We start from the raw sequence: 20,847 nt of genomic DNA on the forward strand, positions 1-20,847 counted from the left end.
AGGTGGTGCAGTGCAAACAGATTGTAACAAGTCAAAATAAGAAAGTTTAGGGCAACATGTAATGAACAATAATCGTGTGTAGGTGTGTGTGCGTGTGTGTGTTGGAGGGTTGCACCATCATAATATATTGCAGAGTAAGTCAAAAGCTGTGATGGAACAGTGCTTTCAGGAGCTCACACGCTCAATATCCCCAGCCACCGATAATGCGCAACACTACATCACTGGCATTAAATATTCACAAGCTCAATACAACCAGGTGAACTTGTGCACCTACAGTCACCCAAGCACACACAGAAAAATGTCATTTACCTCCATTAAAGGTGTTTCTCGCTAAACTGATTCACATTATAAAATCACTTACAACTTTCCTCAAACCAACTATTTGAGTTTCAGAAACATGCAGTGATATCCCTCTACAGGAGCTCTGTTCTCGTCTTAAAGAAGGAGGCCACGTCACCTCAGTCAGCTATACGCTCACTATTCCCTGCTGATGATGAAGCCATTTGTAGCAGGAGGTGCAATATGTAGTATTAATGAGACCTTTTCAGCTGCTGCCATGACAAAAATCTTTAAGTGGCTGCAAGCCAACAAGAAAAAGCAATTCCCCAAACCAAATTGAATTCAGCTATTTGTGCCATTTGAATGGGTGAATAAGGGAAAGCAAAATTCAAAGCAGTTAACCCTCTGAAACCTGCATCAATATCAGTTTTCCTGTGCTACTTTCTTGTGTAAATTGGTCTGACTTCTTTAAAAAAAAAAAAAAAAAAAAAAAAAAAACATGAGGAAAAAAGCAAATAGCAACTTGGCATGAAATGCTTGGCAAATCTCCAAAACAAAAAAAGTAAAAGATGACAAGAGATGACCACAAAATTAGATAGAAAGAGAGAAAAAAAAAAGAGAGAAAAAAACAGGAAAAATATATTTAAAATTATTATCATTTTATATTTAAAATAAGCTTTCGGTCTTTTACTTTTTTTTTTTTTTTTTTTACAATTTCAGTTAATTTTCCTGAATATGTTTACTTATTTCCTGCTAATATTTTGGTCATTTCTTGTTTAGTTGGCCATTGTCTTCTTTCCATGTTTTTTTTAAAAAAAAAATCAAGTCAATTTGCTGAAGTTTAAAAGGGTTGGGGATGGCGGGAGGGAGAGGGTTTTAGTTTTGCAATGTATTCCACTGTCCATGGTGCTGATACTTGTCTCCGTCTGCTAAACTACTTGACAAAATATTGTCATGTTTCAAAGAATCACATTTTTCTTCAAATTCGTTTTTACAGGGCTTCTTTTTTTCCACCTCGGGGACTTTACTACCGAGCAGCATCAACTTACTGCTCCAAAAAAAGATCAGAAAGTGAATTACATCATTGCTGAGATGCTCCCTTCCCAAAAAGAGAAGATATCAGCATCCATTCTCGGCATCTTCCCAGACAGGTTATGAACACATTTCAGTTGACAGTAATGCCATATGCTCTAATAGACTGTCTTTCACCCTCTTACCTGGTTATTGATGCACAGAGCAAGGTGTTTCCTCTCCCGAGCCACAGACACACTCCCGCTGCGCAGCCTCGCCTCCTCTCCCTGGTACATGCTTCTGGAAGGACACCGCTCAAGTTAAGACACAAAAACTCTCCAAATGTGAAAAATGCTAAGAGCTCAGTGAGAACAGCCTGTGCTCATCTGTGTGCAGCTGCAGGGAGTACCGTCATGCAGGATTTTTTTTCCCACCTTAACAGTCGAAGCAGCCTGTGGTGGAGCTTCTCGCTTATTCTACATAAACACTGTTGCCGCACATTTATGACCATCAGTCGGTGGATGTGACACTAACCTGTACGTGCCGTTCCTCAACATGACGAGCTCCCTCTCTCTCCGCGGACAGACAGAGATGAAGTGAACACTTAGAGTCGGGAGCAGCCGGAGCAGAGCACTTGGAAAATTCTCGCAGCCAATGGGACGCTGAGCGTGTGCGCGTATTTTATACGGCGCCCGTGCATCGCGCTCGTGTTGACGGTGTCATTTAACTTGGCAATCTGATTTAAGCATGGCATTAATTATCCTGCAAGCTTTCTCCAGAAGAAGGACAATCGCACAGTATCTACAGCCTATTATGCCCGGCTTTTGAAATGCCTCATGGTGTACCAATATGTTTGCTCATATCCCAGATATGGCGTTATGATGGCTTTACATCACGCAGGTGTGGGCTGGGAACAGGGGAGTTGAACAAACACCTGCAGTTGGTATTTCTTAAACAAAGCACGTCATCTTTGCACAGTTAGCTGCACACAGGTGAGGTGTGAGGAGGTCCATCTGTTAATTTAGGCGTGCAAATTAAACCACCCCAGCTGATCTTTTTGAATGGAGGACTTCCCAATCTGTCCAGTGACTAACTACTACAAAAGGATCCTTGTCCCAGTGTCCTACAGCGTTGTGTTTCTGCTGGGCCTGAGTTTAAACGGCACCCTACTGTGGTGCGTGTGCTGTCGCATGCGCCGATGGAGCGGCACGGCCATCTACGCGATCAACCTCGCCGTGGCAGATCTCCTCTACGTGCTGGCCTTGCCTCCTCTCATCATCAGCAATGCCATGGGAGGCCTGTGGCCCTTCGGCAACATCATTTGCAAAAGCGTCAGATTCTTCTTCTTTGTAAATCTCCACTGCAGTATGATGTTTCTCACGTGCGTCAGCGTGCACCGCTTCCTCGGAGTGTGTTTCCCCATCGCTGCTGTGCGCCTTAGGACCAAAAAAGTCGCCCTCTTTGCCTCAGGCTCAGTTTGGATCCTGGCCACTGCGGAGATTTTACCCACACTTGTATTTGCGCACACTGGTAGGATCAACAACATGACAGTGTGTTTTGAGATGACTAACCCAGGGCAGTTTAAAGTTTACTTTCCCTATGGGCTGTTTTTAGCCATAGTAGGTTTTCTGATCCCTTTCCTTGTCGTTATCACCTGTTACTGCTCCATGATGACGGTGCTTTACTGCAGGGCCGCGGACAGCATCTCCAGCGCCAGGACAGCTCGGATGCGCAACAAGTCTCTTCACACTTTATTAGTTGTGCTGCTCATGTTCGTGGTGTGTTTTGTGCCCTATCACATCGCTCGGACCGTCTACTTGTTTGTGAGGGTCTATATGCCTGAAGACTGTCATCTTCTCAACATAGTCATGATCTCCTTCAAGGTTTGGAAGCCCGTGGTGAGCTTCAACTGCTGCGCAAATCCTCTCTTCTACTTTTTCGGCTCTGATCGGCACCGTCAGATGCTGCGGGCCTGGCTGTGGAGGCGGAGGAAGAGAGTGCAGCCCAGCGTGAGTGTGGTGGATGTAGGCAGCACAAACAGGTCCGCAGGACAGAGAGCATCCACCAGAGGTCTCATTAATCCATAAGTGACTTTTATCAGGAGTCTGTAGGCGGTGATAACACGAGGACTGTACCAACACGGTCTATAAACTGTTTAATAATTCCTTTTATTGTTTTAAATATAATAATTTGGCATCATTGAACAGAAAAGTGACTTGTGAGGTGTCATTTTGGGACAATATTGCAACCTATAAAACCCGAAGGAACAGCAGAATTAAAGAATTAACTGATAGTGTGAATACTGAGCCTGCAGAAGGCAGTTATTAAAAAGTAAATGTGGCCAGAGGTGACGTTCAACATTTGAGGGAAGTGGTGCCCTCTGTTGTTTGCTGAGGGCTAAGTCTCTATAACAGACCCTAAAGCAGCATCATAAAGCTTCAGTCCAATTTTATGAGTCTCCTGGAAAAAAGTATGTGTTGTGTGGTTTCTATAAAAAAAATGCCTAAAGTGTGGAGTAAATAGAAAATAACTTAACATGGATCCAAAAAATAGTCTCTGAGGTGATAATAATGAAAGATACCCATCTAAATACCCAGAACAGTCAGTCATGAAGGTTGAAAATACCTTAAAGTGCTACAGTATCTTGTTCAAAGGGACACCCTGTATCATCCTCTCTGTTTAGTGCATACTTGGCTGGAGTCACAGAGCTGCAGCGTACAGCTGAATGAAGGGCATCATTTCAGAACACTCCTGTGGGCGAGTGATGACAGATGGGTAGAGCAGTGGTCTGGGAGCTGAGAGCAGAGAGGACAACAAAGATTAAGTGAAAAAAAATGACACAGTTAAGGAGTAACTTGTGTTTAATTATAAAATGTAGCAATAAAATCTGCACTCGCCTTAAAGGGACAGTTCAGATTTTCTGTAGCAGGGTTGTGTGAGATACTTATCCACAGTCAATGAATCACCGAAAATAAAGTAAATTTGGAGAAGCAGGCTGTAGTCCGACATGGAGGCTAAGTGATATACTGATGTGAATGGGAGTCAGCAACAAAACATATTACAAACAAAAAAGTCCCACTAAAAAAAATAATCAATAGCTGCTTAATTGTATGCTATGCTATGCTAAGTGCTTTACCTTTCCGTCACACAATGATTTCCAAAGGAATACTGAAGCCATCATACTGCTTTCTTCATTGCCAGACTCCATTGAGAAAAACAGCAGTATAACATAACTGAACATAGGAGCTGCTGGTCTCTCGCTGCCTTGATCAGTTCATTTTTTTGTTACTATGTGACTTTAGTGTTTCATGTGGTTAGTTTAGATTTACCAAAGTAACACAATAACACAAAGGAACAAACTAGATTGAAGCAGTGGTGGACCAGCAGCCTGTTTTAAATAAGCCAGAATTACTGTTTCTGTGAGTTGAGTCTGGTGGTGGTGAAGAGACCAGAAATGCAGAACTAAAGCCATTTCCACATTGAAAAAGGCTGTCTGACATAAAGGTAAAGCAGTGAAAATACTATAAATTTAGTGTACACTTAATATTTTATAGAATTTTTTAAAACATTTTTTTAGGTGGGACGTTATTTAGGTGGCTAAAATACATTTCATTGCCGACACTCATCCACAGCAGTACATTGCTTGGCTTCCGTTTGGACTCAGTCTGCTTCTTGAAACTGGGGCGTGCTGACTGACATCATCAATGACTATGGACAGTGGTGGATGAAGTACCTGAAGGCCATACTTGAGTTGAGGTACAGATTTCTGACAAGAAAATGACTGAAGTTCAAGTGACCTATTAAAAATTAATTAAAGAATCTATCTATTGTATCAAAAGTAATTCTATGGTATTAGACGTATTTAAGTAATGAAAGTACAAGTAAATGCTGTTAATAAAAAAAGGAAGTGGTTGTATGTTGTTATTCTTTGTAACATGCACAGCACCTTAAAAAATGGAGCTTACATTACACTTGAAGAAAAACAAGATCTTTTCACAACTTAAAGGATTTGAAAAAAATATCAAATTTTCTCCTTCCCTTACACTCCTTCATTAGTCCATTCATTCCTTCCCTATTTTGTAGTAAGTCACTAAAACCCTTAGAGGAAATGTAATGGAGTAAAAGCATATATTTTATTTAGGAAATATTGAGATACTCAAAAAAAATACTCTAGTACTGTAATGAAGTATTACTTTGTTACATTACACTTCTGACTGTTGATAAGTACCTCATACAACCTCACTTCAAAAAATCTGAACTATCCCTTTAAGAAAAAATAATGTACTGACAGTGTCAAGATTATTGGTTGAATGGATGAATGGATTAATAAATAGCTTTCTGTTTGAATTTTGTGTAATCATATGTTGTGTGTGTGTGTGTGTGTGTACCTGTGCGCCCAGCCTTGAGAGGTACCGGTTGCGTAAGCCAAAAGCAGACATGGGTGCTAATCTAGCAAGCTCACCGTCTCTCAGTTTACTGGGTCGCCTTTTAATCCTGCAGGAATAATAATGTTGCCATCTTTATCATCTTTACAGTCAACATTAACATTAGGACAATTACATTAATATCACTGACAGGATTAATCAGCCACAGTCTGTTGCTGGAGGCTTAGGGGATAACTTATTATTACAGGTGCTGAGAAAAATACTGCAGAAAGCATATAATTAGAAGAGAATCCAAGTGCTTTCAAAAATGTGTTTAATTAAATGCCATTGTTCCATTAACAATATGGTATCAAATGCGATTTGGTTCTACAAAAAGACTTTAGTTAAGAGAGTTTCCTTTCAGTCTCATTGTCTGTCACAGTGCAATGGATTTGCTGTAGTTTCTCAGTCATTTCTCATGTAGACAACAGTTCACACATCTCAGGTAAGCACAGACTGCTTGGCTGTCACAACACCACAGTGCAAATGAGCAACAGGTGAGGAGAGCACCATGATTCTGTCTGTTATGACACTTCGGTCATTTTAATGTGCAATCACAACACTTAAACTTCATGGTACTGACCGTTCTCTTATGTGTTGGGCTTTAGGGAGTAACTTAACACCAGAATGAAAAGCAGAGTTTCAATGCCCTCTCTGGGGGAAAAGTTTCAAGTCTGTTTCAGAAGTGCTAAAAGTAGACTTCTGCATTACTGGAGCAAAGTGGAAATTAAACTTTGGTAAGTCAGAAAAAAACAAGGGGGTGTGAAGTTACTCTTAAAGAAATACTTTACCCACAAAATGATCACCTGTGAATCAATGACTCACCCTGTGTAATGCTGAATTTGAGAAAAAAACATTTTTTCAACATGCCTTCACAGTGAAAAAAAAATTGAAAAACAGACAAGAACTGTTGCTAAAGTGAAGTAAAAGGGTCCACATTTACCAATGGCAAAAGTACTCCAAAACATCTGTTTACAAACTCTTACACAACTCATGCAATATAATCCAAGTCTAATTTATGCTGTCATATGCTCAAAACCTTAACCTACATCCCTTTCCAACCTGAAACTGAATATAAAGTGAGACTTATTCATGCACTCTTCAAAGCCAAACTCTACTGACAAAACAATCATTTTACCTGCTTGTTTACTTGCTGCCTTGATCAGTTTGAGGAAAAATTGATATTTTTGCTGCTTTTTTTTTGAATGTGGAGGCATTAGAGAAAAAGTTTTCTTCACAAATTCCACATAACACTGTGCTGCACATGATTGATATACAGATGATCACTTTGTAGGCATTCCTTTAGTTATTCAACATCTAATTTGCCCAACTGAGGTAGTGAGTCTTTCTCAGTACACAGACTGCAGGAGATGAATCTCTTCCCGCATTACTGGAATGGTGAGAGTTAAACAGAGTGCGTGAGTATTTTGTCTTACTGTGAAGATGATGCAAGCAACAATTTGGGGGCAGTGCTTACATCAAGTTAATTACCTGAGTTTGATAAAAGAGCAAAACACAGCCTACAAAACACAATTTTTATGTGAACTGATTCTTTAAAAGGTCACACTTACAAAACAGTTTGTACAAAAAGTTGAAACTGTGAATATCATTACACGGCTAAATGCTTTCCAAAGCGTGTCTCTCTCTTTTTTTCTTCTTTCCTATCATTATAGTAATGTGCCATTTGATGATGCAACAGAAAATAAATCTTTATGAACCTCTGAGGCCAGCAAAGAGCACATAAAGAAATTAAGAAAAAAAAAAAACTTGAGCAAAAAAGAATTAAACAGTAAAGAGCTATGCTCTTTCTGAGATTATGCACCATAAAAGGTCAATGATGCACATGATTAAAATTGAATATTGACTCACTGAAGAAAGTCCAGTATGGAAGATTTTAGTTGACAATTATTGTGAATGCTGACAAGTGATATGTACATAAATGAACTGCTGAGTTGTCTGCATTGAGGCGAGTAACAAAGTCCTTCTGAAAACAATTTGTAAAAAGCAACATATAAAACCATTTAAAAGCATCCCAAAGCAAACAATTTCAATAATATAGGAGCTCTATATTGTGGGTTGCATTAAAATGTATTAAAATCAATATTACTATTTATAGGCACCTTTCCACAGGATAAGAGTCTTATCCTTTGCTGAACATTTAAAACAGTTAAAACACTTTTGAAGCATCTTAACTCTTCAGTAACTGACAAAACTTCATGCTGAAGGTTTCACACACTCATACACACACACATACACACACAGGAGTCAGTGGAGAGTGAATACTTGTGGAGATGAAGTCAGTATGGGAGGTCAGAGGAACTGAGGAGTCCAGACTGTGTCGTTTGTCAGTGTCCCGATAAGAAGATAAAAGGCCATTAATACAGGGTAGGTTACGTAAGAGCCGGGGCCAGACAGTCAGTTTTAATGGGAAGAGCCACAGGTGGCAGCACTGGGCGGAGTCAGTAGCGCAGTCCTGCCCCATGGCGTTTGATTGACAGCTCTGGGGTGAACAGTGCGGCCTGCTGGCTCGAAACCCAGGACTATGTGTGTTCCCTCATCATCATCATCATCTGGAAAATATCCGTCACAGAACAGACCAGCAAATATTATTCCTAATTTTCACATACAGCATACACATTAGAAGATATTACATATATGGATTACACACATACATGAATAGAGAGACAGAGAGAGAGAAGCAGATGTGATCTCAATTCCTGCTCATGATGACCACTGCCACATGCCAATAACGAGAACAGAAAGTAGTCATAGCTGCCAAGAGCATAATGTGGTTTGATTTTATGTTTCAAACACAAATAAACCAACCACAGCTGGTTTGCGATTGACGTGAGACATAAATAAATGTACCCACTAGGTCTGCAGACACAGCAACCATTTCCCCCATCACGCTGCGGTATATGAAGTCTCCTTTCATTAACTTGTTAAAGACACAATAAAACTTTTTGCATGAGTGCTGTGACACATCCAGGACCACTGTCAGGGGGGTCAATGGGTGCAGAAGACCCTGGTCCAAGTAGGGCCATACAAAGTTCTACAGCTGACCCTTAAATGGGATCAAGTAAAACAAGTTACTTACTGACTTATATCACTGACAAAACAAGTTATATGTATAAAAATGAAAAATCTAGTTATTGCTTGCATTAAAAGTCTGTAGTTTGGACTGATACCCAACCAGTGCAGTTTTTGTGAAAATGGCAGTCCAGTTTTTAAAAGGCAGAGGCTGAATGTGGCAAAGGACCTCAGACTATCAAATAAAAGCTGCTGTAGCAGGCTCAGTTTTAAAGTTACAGTAGAGATACTGTTATCATATGAAACTAGATGAAAAAAATGGCAAGGTAAAAAGTGGCATTGCCATTTTTTCAAAATGGTGTATTTGATTTTTTTTTTGTCATGGAGTAGCATAACCTAACACATTATAAACACTAAGCTTGGGAATGGTGACATATGAAGAGTACATTTGTTTGTTCAATCATGATTTGTTCTTATGATAATTTAATGCATTCCAGACTCAAAACATGTTTAATTTTACTTTTGTCTAATTATTCATCGGAGGGTACTTTTTTTCCCTCTCCGTTTTGTTTTTAGGTAAAAGAGTTTTTGGACTTTCACAGTCTAATTTGTAGAAAACAAAATTTGTCTACAGGTTTTGGAATAACTGTAATCATATTGAGGATATGTATACAAAAAAGAGCATGACACGGACGGGTCTGTAACACTGGATTTGGAAGATTCAAGATTTAGAAACTTAAGTGTCATCATGCAAGCATAACAAAATTGAAACTGTGCCAACCACAATGCTGCTTACTAGGTAGAAGAAAACAAAAACTTTAATGAACATTAAAATATAGCTACAAAAAACAAGCAATATTATACAAAATATTTACAGTACTAAATATAAATATACATATAAAAGTGCAATTGGTGTATAAATATCAGCAGCAGCAAAGAATAGTAAGTGTGCAGTAGACAGGCATGACTCAGTGCATTGATATAGAGTGAATATGAATATGAAGATTGCACATGCACATTGGTGGCTATTCCTCAGTCTTATAAATGGTTGTTAGAGGCTCCAACTCTGTCTCTGTAAAGCCAATGGCCAAGAGCTTATTTGAAATTGCCCATGTTGGTATTAGAGCTAAGGGTGGGTGTTGGTGGTGCTGAAGTGGGTGTGGATGAGGGGCCCAATTTGGAAAATTTAACCATAATTTTGTCAATAATTTCTAACTGCTGTCCTGGCCACCACTAAAGAAGACAGGTAAAGTCTTTCAGCAAAGTGGAACACAGCTTGGCTAGCCGGCACTTGTGGCACTGATAATGTTAAGGTAGACCTCCAAAACGGTCCACAGAATAACATTGCCTTTTAGTCCTCATTACTATTTTTTCTAATCAGTTTGTATAAATTTTAGGGAGAACCCAAAATGGACCAAAACTACAAAACAATGGATTATTTCTGTTTAGACTTTTGGTTGTGTTCACACCTGTAGTTTGTGTCTTTGTCTTTTAATTTTAAATTCTTTCAAATAGCCATGAGCAGTTTTGCTGTAACCACTAAAGAATAAATTATTGCCCAATAAAGCAACACATCCATGATAACATGACGAATCACCTCTTTACACTCCTGAACTTTGTAAACTACGCAAAACTAGGAGTTGTAATACAGTAAAATTATGCATGACTCTGCATGTGTGTCACATGGTTGATCCCATATTCTACACTACAAAACACAGACCCAAAAAATACAACTTGAATTGTAAGCTTCACACAGTCTGTTATATAATTTATTTCTACCTACCTGGACACACAAACTACAATGAAAATTCTCCTAATTTCAGTGGATTTGGATTCAACTGACTGTAGCAGGTTCAGCTGAGGACACATCCAGAGTCCATTAGTACAGGAGCTCTTACAAGTGTCCCAAAATATGCCTGTGCCACTTGATTAAATGAGTGGGTTGTTCATAATGTTTCTGAGATGCTTGTGTAATTGTTGAGAGAGTGGTTGGAAAAGCAGTGATGGAGGGTTAAAGGTCAAAGCTACTCACTCTGCATCTGAAGTGGCTTCTTTCTGGAGTTTGGCTCTGGCTGCAGCTGACCGGTTCAAATCTCCTCCTGCAGCCAGAGAGGAAGATGGAGAGATTAAGAGTGGCAAGGAGAGGGGTTTGCTGAAGAGTGACAGAGTAAAGTGAGGAGATGTCACAGGAGAAAACGAATAAACAGGGTAGATTGGGGAAAAAACTGAGACAAATGAAAAGGGAAAGCAGAGAGGAGTGAGTTCAAGGCTCTAGTCTTCTCTTACCTCTGAGATAATCCACAAAGTACAGCATCACCACTGCCATCAGTGCAACTGCAACAAATAAAGGGGAGAAAAAAAGTGGAAAATCACAAACAATGTGAATCAAAAGTAACTAACAGGAGTTGGAAAGACTATAACCTCATAAACCCAGATACAAACAGGCAGATAATACTGACAGCAGATGCAGACGCAGAAAAACACTTCCAAAAACAGGTATCCTTTGCTGTCTAGGATGGCTCCTGCTGCCATGGCAATAAGAGCAAGTCCCAGGTTCTGGATCGACTGCATGCTGGTGGACAAAAGCAGATCACCATCAGCAACAATATTTATTCACTCTCAACATGTATGAGATCAGCCATATTGCCATTCCAGGTACATACAAGCCATAGGCCGTCCCCAGCTGATGCTCAGGTACCACAAATGCCACCATGGGCCACAGTGCACACGCTAGTAAGGAGTAGGAGACACCCAGCAGGGACTGGAAAAACAAAGGAGGACACACACACACTGTCATTACTTTAAATATTTGAATGCTCTCCGAGAAAGCCTGGACATTAGTAGCTTGTTGTATGATAGAAATATATGGATTTAACATCATTTCTTGGAAACTGAAGAACGGTGCGACAGAAGTCTAGGTTTATTCCATTCTTGGAGTCCTAGTAAAAGAGAACTAAAGGCGTCTATCCTCTGTGCTGTTACGCGTTTTCCAGTGAAATAGAATATTCAAGTGGTGTACAGTTACAACAGGGATTTAACTCAATTCCTACGTTTTTGATATGGCCGCTAAAAAGTGGGCAAGCTTAGAGTTTCTTGTGATGCGGAGCTACAGCGGACTGTTGCCTCCACACACACCTCCCTCACCAACAACGAGTTGAAACTATTCAGCCTGGTTTAATGGGAAGAGAAAAACTGGTATTCGATGTACAAACACTCTGATACTGATTTTTGACATGTATTTGGCATATAATGAGGTTAAGGATTAACCAATTAACACAGCAGCACAGGGTTAAAGCTAAGAGGACAGTGAACGAAGAATCCAAAAAACAATGAACATTTGGAAAGTCATAGGTGTCCACGTTTAACAGTAGCAAAAGTATTCCAAAAACACCTGTTTAGAAACTCTTAGAAAACTTGTGTATATTATCCCAGTCTTATATATCCAGTTGTATGGTCATTACTTCACATATATGTGTATTTTTGCTAAAACTGTAATGCTTAAAACACTTTCACGTAAAACACTGTTATGCACAGATGAGTAGCATGCCTCAGTACTCAGTAGAATGCACAAGCAAAATTCAAAGCACACGCTTGACCAGGCATGCTACTCATATGTTACAGTGTTTAAAATAAGGTTTTAGCAAAAATGCTGTTATCAAACCTGGCCCCCTCTGACTTCAACTCATCAAGCTCATTTGCCATTTTTGGATTCATCGTCAACCATTGAGACGTGCAAAGAAAACAAAACTTATCTTCACAAATCTAAGGTAGCACAGGGTGAGTATCTGATATCCAAATGTTAATTTTGTGAGTTAAGTATTCCATTAATACAGTCGTTTTATACTTGAATAGAAATGCAATTAATGTTAATCAGTTAGTTTCTTTGTATGCAAACTTCTTTTAGCCTTACTAACTAAAACTGGAAGTTCACTGCAAATTGCTACAAGTGAGACAAAAATTCAGCAATTTTAGATGAACTTCGGGTTTTGAGGTACTTGTATTCACACCCACTGTGACTCACAGTCCATCCATATAGCTTGGGCACCATTAACCTAAACGCCTCAATGAACATACTGACGTTTATTGACGAAGCAATTCTTTCACTGAATTCATCCTACAACTGTTAATGAATGTACAAGATAAGATTTTGTTACAGTATAGTGCAAAAAGTTGCCAGGGGCATTACCATGGCAATCCATGGGTTCCAGAAGGTGAAGGCCAGCATCATGTGAGCAGCGAGGGTGGAGACCACGGCAATCATTACCCAAATCACATTCTTCCCGGTCTTATCAACCATGAGGCCCAGAAGTGGAGACGCAGGGGCTGAGATGATGTACACAATACTGGGGAAAATAGATAAAGTGTTCATATTTCTGACTGGAATGCTGACAAATCTAATTGTCAACCTGTAGTTCAAACTGGTTAATGACAGAAATATGTGTAAAGAAAATCTATCTGCAAAAGTCAATGCTTATTTGTTATTTTGAATAAACTACGTGGGATTTTTGAAGAATTACCGCCTCACTTTTATGCTTGCGTAAAACCAATCAAGTTGCACTTTAAGTTTACATCCATGTCTGTGAAAACATGGATGCTTCACGCACATCTACAACCCGCCACAGAAGAACAAAACAAAGAGCTCAGTTTCAAGAAGGGCATCCAAGGTTAGTGTCACCAGTTCAGTATCTGACCGAATTCCTCGCCTTCTGTTCCCGAGTTATGACGTTAAATAATGGCCTGAAAAGTGTTTTTGCATAACATTTTGATGTCACAGTGACGTTGACCTTTGACCTTTTGGATATATTATGTAATAAGTTCATGTTATCCTATTAGACATTTGTGTGAAATTTTGTGATAATCAGCATATAAATTCTTGAGTTATGGCCAAAAATATATTTAGTGAGGTCATGGTGACCTTGAACTTTGGCCACAAAAATCAAATCAGTTCATCATTTAGTCCAAGTGGAAATTTGTGCCAAATGTCCATGTTCTTTAGATATTGCATTAACAAGAATTAGACAGACACTGTTATTGAGATATAACGCTGACAAGTACAGTTGAGCTCATAGTGACCTTGACTTCTGACCTATGACCACCAAAATCAAATCAGTTCATTTTTGAGTCCAACTGGACATTTGTGCCAAGTTTAAAGAAATTCCCTCTCGGTGTTCTTGAGATATAGTGTTCACAAGAATGGGACGGACGGATAGCCACAGCTAACGCCGCAGAGGGGCAAAAAAATGTAACCCACAAAGTAAAAGTGCCTTCAGGTAGATCTACATCAGGTTCACCTGATCTGAGTTACCTGTTGACAGCTCTGGCTTCAGCTGGGGAGAAGTTGAATTTCTCAATGAAGAACACCCTGTAAATAAAAAGAGAAGGTGAGGGGCTCACAGTTCAGAGTGCTGCTTGGCCTTTACATTGATGTGACCACGACAGGACGAGAAATGGAAATGACTCCTGCAGCAGGTACCTCTTGACCCTCTTCACATTGTTTTCTGCTCCATTTGCATAACAAGTATTTGCTCTGCAAGCACTGACCCTCAGTGGAAAAACCATGTCAGTTGCTAAGTGATTTGAGAGTGCCTTTCAGAGAAGGAAATGCAGGTCATGATAGCCTCAATTGGTTTCTTTCACTGCAAACCCATTTGTCAAACCTCTTTCCATTTATGACTCTGTCTCCCTCCCTTTGTGGTTCGATGACAACACCGCATTGTTAGGTTGCTCTGTTGAGTCTTTTCTCAGACACAGGTTTTGTACTGATTTAATGGAGGTTCTCTATTTAATTCAAACCACACAATAAAACCATCTTGAGGTGAATTATGTTATTCTTTACCCACGGATGAGAAATGGTCAAGATGTTTCCATCAAGCAACAAAACAAATATGCTATGCTATCATTTCAGCATACAAAGCCACTGTATTAAGAATATGTTGTGTTTGTATTATAACTCAATTTTCTGTAGAGTTGGAATAAAGGTTTGTGGAGAAAAAATGTGGACACGGTGACAGTCAGTGGCTTATGGAGTTGCCAATGTCATAAATGTTCAAATCTTACGCACAGGGACCTCAGAAACATCTAGTGACATTCAAATCAAGTTTCAAGAGTCAGTCCTACATATGTTGTGCTGCTACTATATACAGTGTACTCAAAGAGCAAAATACGTAATTCACAGCTAAAATAATTTACTCTATTAACTCCTGTTTTAGCTGCTACAGCTGAGAAATTACTAAATGAAATTTCATATTCAGACAGGGCAAGGATGATGAAACAACACTGGCAGTTATGGTCTTATCATGTGATTTGTTTACATAAGAAAAATATGCTAAGTGGCAACGCCTGTGCAGTCTAATGTAATCCAGTGCACTATAGCTATAATAACTTCTATCTTTACAAATCTTGTTACAATTTTGGTGACGTTATTGGAAATGTAGAAATCTGGTTATATGTTTATTATTGAGGTCATTGTTAAGGGTGCTGTTGTGCTGGACTATTTTATATTAAAAGGTGTTTCTATTTTTTTCTGTCCTCCCTATTCAGCAACATGAGGGGAGCAGAATATCAGAAACACCTCTGAATCAGATGCAGTCCAGTACCATCACCATCATTTAACTATGACCTCACTGCCAAAACCTTCTGAAATCAATCAATCAACCTTTTTAAATTTCGGAGATCATTGAGGGCAGACCCCCATGAACAAGTTTAGTTTACAGTTTAAAAAAAATAGGGCTGCACAATACACAAAAAAAGTCACATTACAATTATTGTGATACAAAATGCAATCGCAGTTTAAGTCACAATTTTAGTGGGAATGGCAATTTTTGCATTGCATTCAATTTTTGCATTTCAAAAATATAAAAATGATGACGACGATGTAACTTTTGCTGGTGGAATATGATTTATAGCACCACAGTGCTTCATTTTAAGTGGTATTTTGTGACACATCTTACCTTCATCAAAAAAACTACAGCTCCTGCTATTTGCATTTGACCATATTGTGCTTTCGATAATACTTTGATTAATTGTGCAGCCCTACTGCAAAGTAAACTAATTAAAATTTCTATGTTAGTGTCAAAGAAACTGAGCATTATAGGCATCATTAAAGTAGGCTTTGTGGCAGCGGAGTGACTTAAGATTGCACCTAGTAAAGTGGGCCCTGCATGTATGATAACATATATTAAGAATAACATAAAACCAAAATATAATAATATTATTAATTCATATTTAGCTATACTAATGGGACAATGTTCTGGATGATTTTTTTAAGTGATATAAAGATGTGAGAGGACCAGTGGATAAAGGTTTATGTATGCATATGTGTGTTTGTGTGTGTGTGCGAGAGAGATGGCACTGATGCGATACTCACTGTCCCAGTCCAATAAAAGGGAAAATGGCGACATAGTAGCACACGCAAATGATGAAGATGAGCCACAGGGGAAACGGAAAGTCTTTCACATCCGTCAGCTTGATCACCTCACCTAATATGCAGGATAAACACACATGCAGATCAGCTTGAGAGCATTATTTCATTTCAACAACTGTAAAAGGAGAAAAGAAGCCAGTAGTTTTAAAGGTAAAGCGATACTATAAATAGAATTGTGAAGTTGAGTGAAGCTGTACCACAACAAGGTAGAAGGTACATTTATCATTTTTGAAACAAAGTTTAAAAAACGAAATTTCATTTGTCTTTGATCCCGCTACATCTTTGGAGTTGAATAATGATTTCATTAAAATCAGCAGCTACTATGATGATTCCATCTGGTTGCTTGGGCATGTTGCTGCTGATGGCGTCATTCAATTCTTGCAGTGCATTTTTTGAATTTGCATCAGAGTTTTGTGCCCTTATGGCTCTCAACAAGGTCCGTCTATTCAGTGCAACAGCCTGATCCGGGATGTTAGGGGTTAACCATGTCTCTTTGAAGATGTGCACAGAATAGTCTCTGATCTCCTGTTGCTGTGTGAGCCGCAATCACATCTCATCCACTTTATTCTCCCGTGACTGGACATTAGCCAGAAGAAGGCTTCTTCTGGAGCAGCGCTCGGTCCAAGTTGGGTCAGCCTTGCCCCGATGCCAGCACTCCTCCTCTTTGTCCAGTGCTTTCGGTTTTGTTTCTCCCCTCTGGTCTAACTAACTAACTAACTATGGCCAATGAACTGTGCGTGAGGAATGTCAATTTTGAGCAGATAACAACAAAAACAAAACGTGGCCACACTGACTGTGAAAGCATTCTAGTAGTTATTGACAGATGAGGCCAAAGAGGAAATACCAGAGATAAAAACAGACACAATCTTGAAATACATTACCTGTTCTGCCCTGTTCCTTGTTGAGGATCCTCTCTGCTCTTTTGTCAAGGAATCCCAACACCAAGGCACAGATCAGTGAAAACAGGCAGGTTATTGCAGCTAGGCAGAGAGAAAGAGAGAGAAATTAAATTGGAGACATAAATAAATATGGAGGAGACATAAAAAGAAATCTATGGAAATGAGAATTTAAGATACACTGTGATTAGATCAAGGAGTTCAAATTGGGATGCCTGATGACTGCTGATTCACCCTTTTGTTAAAAAGCGGAAGAACTTGAATCGTAACTAAGAAGTAACTTGAGAAACTTTAAAGAAGTGACACATGTGTGACTCATCTGTAGCAGCCAGCAGCACTTCTAGTTCTCTTTACCACTTCTCTCTGCTGACTGTGTTATCTGAGACCTTTAGTAACAGAGAAATGATCTACTATTATGAGAGGAGACAGAGATGAAGCACATGTAACCTGAGCCTTGATGTGTAACACTTGCCAATTTTGAAACGTCTCCTTAAGTGAGGCATGTAGCTCCAGCTGAAGCAAAAATGTGTGATATTATTTACCTATCATGAGCGAAGCGCCTAGTGCCGTGTGTCCAGAAGAGCCGACGAGGTCGGCGACTTTGCTGTAGACCCCGCCCATGATGTTCATGTTCACTGTGCTGCCCTTGAAACGAGTGGAGAAGACAATGAATGGATTTTGTACTGTAGCTCATTTATTTATCATGGCTACAGTAAAAAAAAAACATCAACATGCTATCTGAAAACATGAATTAGTTCATGTTTCTCATTATCCGTACCAGGCGAGCCATGCTCAGCTGAAGGCCAAACACCAGATTGAGCTCTTTTCCTTTGAACCAGTTGACTGCGTAGGTGTTCTGGGCCACAGCCAAGGACTCTCCTCCAATACTACCCAGGAAAAGAAAACAGGAAAGGAGAGCATGTAAGCCATGTGATAGAACAAGAACAACCTCTGTGACCCATTTTCAGACACACTGAGCTGAGTATTTGACACTTAATGCAGGGTGATTTTCTTAAGACAGTGCTGGTTAAGATACAACATATGTGGTGTTGTCAGGTCAGGGTTCCCACAAATTTTCACTGACAAAATTCAAAAACTTTTCTAAAAATGTTTTTTCTTTCCCCAATTTCTGGGTGTTTTCCCAACATATCAGTATCTAGTCAAACATAACTTCAGCTTGCTGGCATACATGAAAAGAGAAAAAGAATGCAGAGAGAAAAAGAGGAAATGTATATGATGGTAAACAAAAAGTCACACATTGACACATATAAAAGCTCCGTTATGTTGAAAGCTACAGAGAATAAATTTGTTGTTTTGTTACCTTACATGGAAGGTTATCTATGGAAGATTACTCTCCCAATGCACACAACAAAATTCCATGATGTTTCCAGACCTGGAAAATGTGACTGTGTAATTCCATGACTTTTCCAGGTATTCCATGTCTGTGGGAACCCTGTCATGTTTAAACATAGGTAAATTATAAAAAATGGGCTTCTGCACATATATTTACAGAGGGCACCACCACCTCTCCTACATAGGAGCAAGACACACAGACTTTGTGATGGTTTTGCTTCTTTTGTTGTTGTTTTTTATGTCTTTGCAGCCGTTATGCATCTTTTCATGGTTTTATGTTTGTCATTTTTGGACATTTTGTGTTTTATAGTAATTTTGTGTTTCTGTCACGTTTTATAATTATTCTGTGCCTCTTTGCAGTCACTATGCATCTCTTTAGCCTCATTCCCACTGCACAAAAAAAACCCCTCTAATGAGCAAAACATCTGGCTTTTTAATGCAATGAGCATGCAACAGTCTGCATTCACACCCGGGTCAAATGACTGTAGTGGACACAGGTTTTTTCGCTGGTGGCTCCGATCGGCTTTGATGGGAACACTGCACCCTGGTGAATGTGGTAATTTCAGCTCCTTAACCAGCAAGGTGCAATGATCCCCTGGGACAAATTGCCGTTTGTTTCCTCCTAGCAGCACAGGTAGCCACGTTCAGTTATCTATCCAGTAGCATTTTTCCACACTAGTGGCTGGCTTGGCTTGGCTTGGCTTGGCTTGACTTGGCTTGGTGTGGCAGGTCAGCCCAGCGCTGCAGGGATCTGCATCTCCATTACCACAGGGCTACCCACTTGAAGGTGTGTCTTTATGTCTTTAATTGATGACGGTTTGTCTTAAGTGATGAGTTAGTTGGAAGCTATAACAGCACTGAAAGCTGAACCCACAGAGAATTTGAAAAAAGTCATTCTCTCTGGTCTTCTGCACAGACAGAGATGAGTGGATTCTCATAACACACTCGCTTATTTCAGGAGAAAAAGGGGCATCATCAGAGCTGGCCGCAGTCGTCGGCAAGACCAGACCTGACCACCTTCAGGCTGGTTTTTTTGGACATACTCCAGAGAAAGTCCATCTCTGGTGTGCTGCAGCACAACTGACAAAGGAAATACAAAATGGTTTGACTTGGCATGGTCAAAAGTGCCAATGGAAAAGGCCCCACTTGTATAAGGGTGTAGAGAACTGGTCCCTAGTATGTAAAGTTGTTAGATTCTGTTTTGAAAATGAATAGGTTGTAATAAAATGGAAAAATGATTTGCTCACCCAAATACGAAACGTCCAACTTCCATCAGCCAAAAACGTTTCACCAAAGCTCCAGTGGCAAATATTACCTGTGCAGGGGGCAAAAGTTGAAATACATTAACATCAAATACAGTTTCTATGTCCACTGATTCTATTTATGTTGATATTAATATTTTTCCTTTCACAGAATATTTTTCAAATCTAGATTTTAAAACAAACCTACTTGTCCAATACAAACGAAGAGGGAAAAAATGATGGTTCCCAGCCTATAAAAAAAAAAAAAAGAAGTAAGATGACACTGAGCAGGAGGTAAAGTATGAGAATTAAATTAATATAACTTATTGGTCTTCATACCTGATGCCAAAAACCCTGTCAATCAGGAATCCCCCAAAGAAGCAGAGAACCACATTGGGCCACGAGTACCAGGCATACAGCTGCATGAACTTTGCAGTGTTGAGACTCAGATCCTAGCACAGTCAGGGAGGAAACGTATCACATTAATTTCAGTCACTGCATCTGTTTTGGTTTTAATTTTCAGCATTAAAATCTAGTCATCCAGACACCTGGGAGCACATTTAAGAGTAGGCTAATTTGGCTGTTCAGGATTGCTTTTATGCAGATTTAACACAATGACACGTGAATTGTTGCAATCATGCTGTTACCTGGAGGACTTGAGTTTGAAGTGCAGCGGGGTTGTCATAACAGAAGTAGCTTCCTGGAACAAAGTATCTACATTAACAGACTACAAAAACGATGATAGCGCATTTCTTTAAAGTCACGTGAGCCGCAGTTGGAAGAACAACAAGAAACTTTCTTTAAAAACGTATGCAACTCATTCACAAATCTTCACGATAACAATTCGGGATGCTGAGGGAAGTTAGGGCTTTCTATTACTCACCGAATCCTAAGAAGCACATGAAGATCAGGACTACCACTCGGTGCAGGAGGTGGCGGGGGTCCCAGTATGCGCCGCGTAAAGGTCGCGTCAGGTCCCACCGCGCTGTCTGAACTCCCGCGTGCAGTCCCCTCGTACGATTACCAGCCGCAGGCTCCCCTAGCCGCTCCTCATAGTCCGCCATTGGTTCGTTTCGTTTCGCGGATTTGCTGTGGTAAGTTATACCGAGTCAGCCGAGGAGGACGTTAAGCAGGCGATCACAATGATCCTTGCTGGAATAGTCGACCGAACTTGCGATTAGCTTTTGTTG

At 39.8% G+C, this 20,847-nt stretch overlaps 3 protein-coding genes across 5 annotated transcripts in view; 1 reads left to right on the forward strand and 2 right to left on the reverse strand.

Annotated features, from left to right (window-relative positions):
* schip1 (schwannomin interacting protein 1) overlaps positions 1-1,904 on the reverse strand; it is a 270,451-nt gene extending 268,547 nt beyond the window's left edge. Inside the window, 2 exon segments of the mRNA XM_042486621.1 lie at positions 1,497-1,590; positions 1,825-1,904. Of these exon segments, the coding sequence (XP_042342555.1) occupies positions 1,497-1,590; positions 1,825-1,847 (117 nt within the window). The 5' untranslated portion in view covers positions 1,848-1,904.
* Positions 1,905-2,351: 447 nt separating this feature from the next.
* Positions 2,352-3,377, forward strand: LOC121942942 (P2Y purinoceptor 3-like). Its single transcript, XM_042486257.1, has one exon. It carries the CDS (start codon positions 2,352-2,354, stop codon positions 3,375-3,377), a length of 1,026 nt encoding a protein of 341 aa, XP_042342191.1.
* Positions 3,378-3,521: 144 nt separating this feature from the next.
* On the reverse strand, positions 3,522-20,603 carry mfsd1 (major facilitator superfamily domain containing 1). Of its 3 annotated transcripts, none has more exons than XM_042486828.1 (17): positions 20,541-20,603; positions 20,305-20,357; positions 19,997-20,109; positions 19,866-19,908; positions 19,664-19,731; positions 17,842-17,950; positions 17,606-17,708; positions 17,049-17,147; positions 16,111-16,222; positions 14,050-14,106; positions 12,931-13,087; positions 11,408-11,505; positions 11,204-11,316; positions 11,031-11,078; positions 10,777-10,843; positions 5,679-5,784; positions 3,522-4,085 (listed from the first exon to the last, which is right to left on the reverse strand). In XM_042486828.1, the coding sequence occupies exons 1-17, from the start codon at positions 20,557-20,559 to the stop codon at positions 4,026-4,028; spliced, it is 1,425 nt and encodes a 474-aa protein (XP_042342762.1). In that variant the 5' UTR covers positions 20,560-20,603; the 3' UTR covers positions 3,522-4,025. The 3 variants fall into 3 exon arrangements, with proteins under 3 accessions (XP_042342762.1, XP_042342764.1, XP_042342763.1); XM_042486830.1 differs by lacking the exons at positions 3,522-4,085; positions 5,679-5,784 and adding exons at positions 6,882-8,284; positions 10,282-10,283 and having other exon boundaries at positions 10,773-10,843; XM_042486829.1 differs by lacking the exons at positions 3,522-4,085; positions 5,679-5,784 and adding an exon at positions 6,882-8,284.
* Between the last annotated feature and the right edge of the window lie 244 nt (positions 20,604-20,847).

The sequence above is a fragment of the Plectropomus leopardus genome, chromosome 5, assembly GCF_008729295.1.
Source record: "Plectropomus leopardus isolate mb chromosome 5, YSFRI_Pleo_2.0, whole genome shotgun sequence".
Classification (NCBI taxonomy): Eukaryota; Metazoa; Chordata; class Actinopteri; order Perciformes; family Serranidae; genus Plectropomus; species Plectropomus leopardus.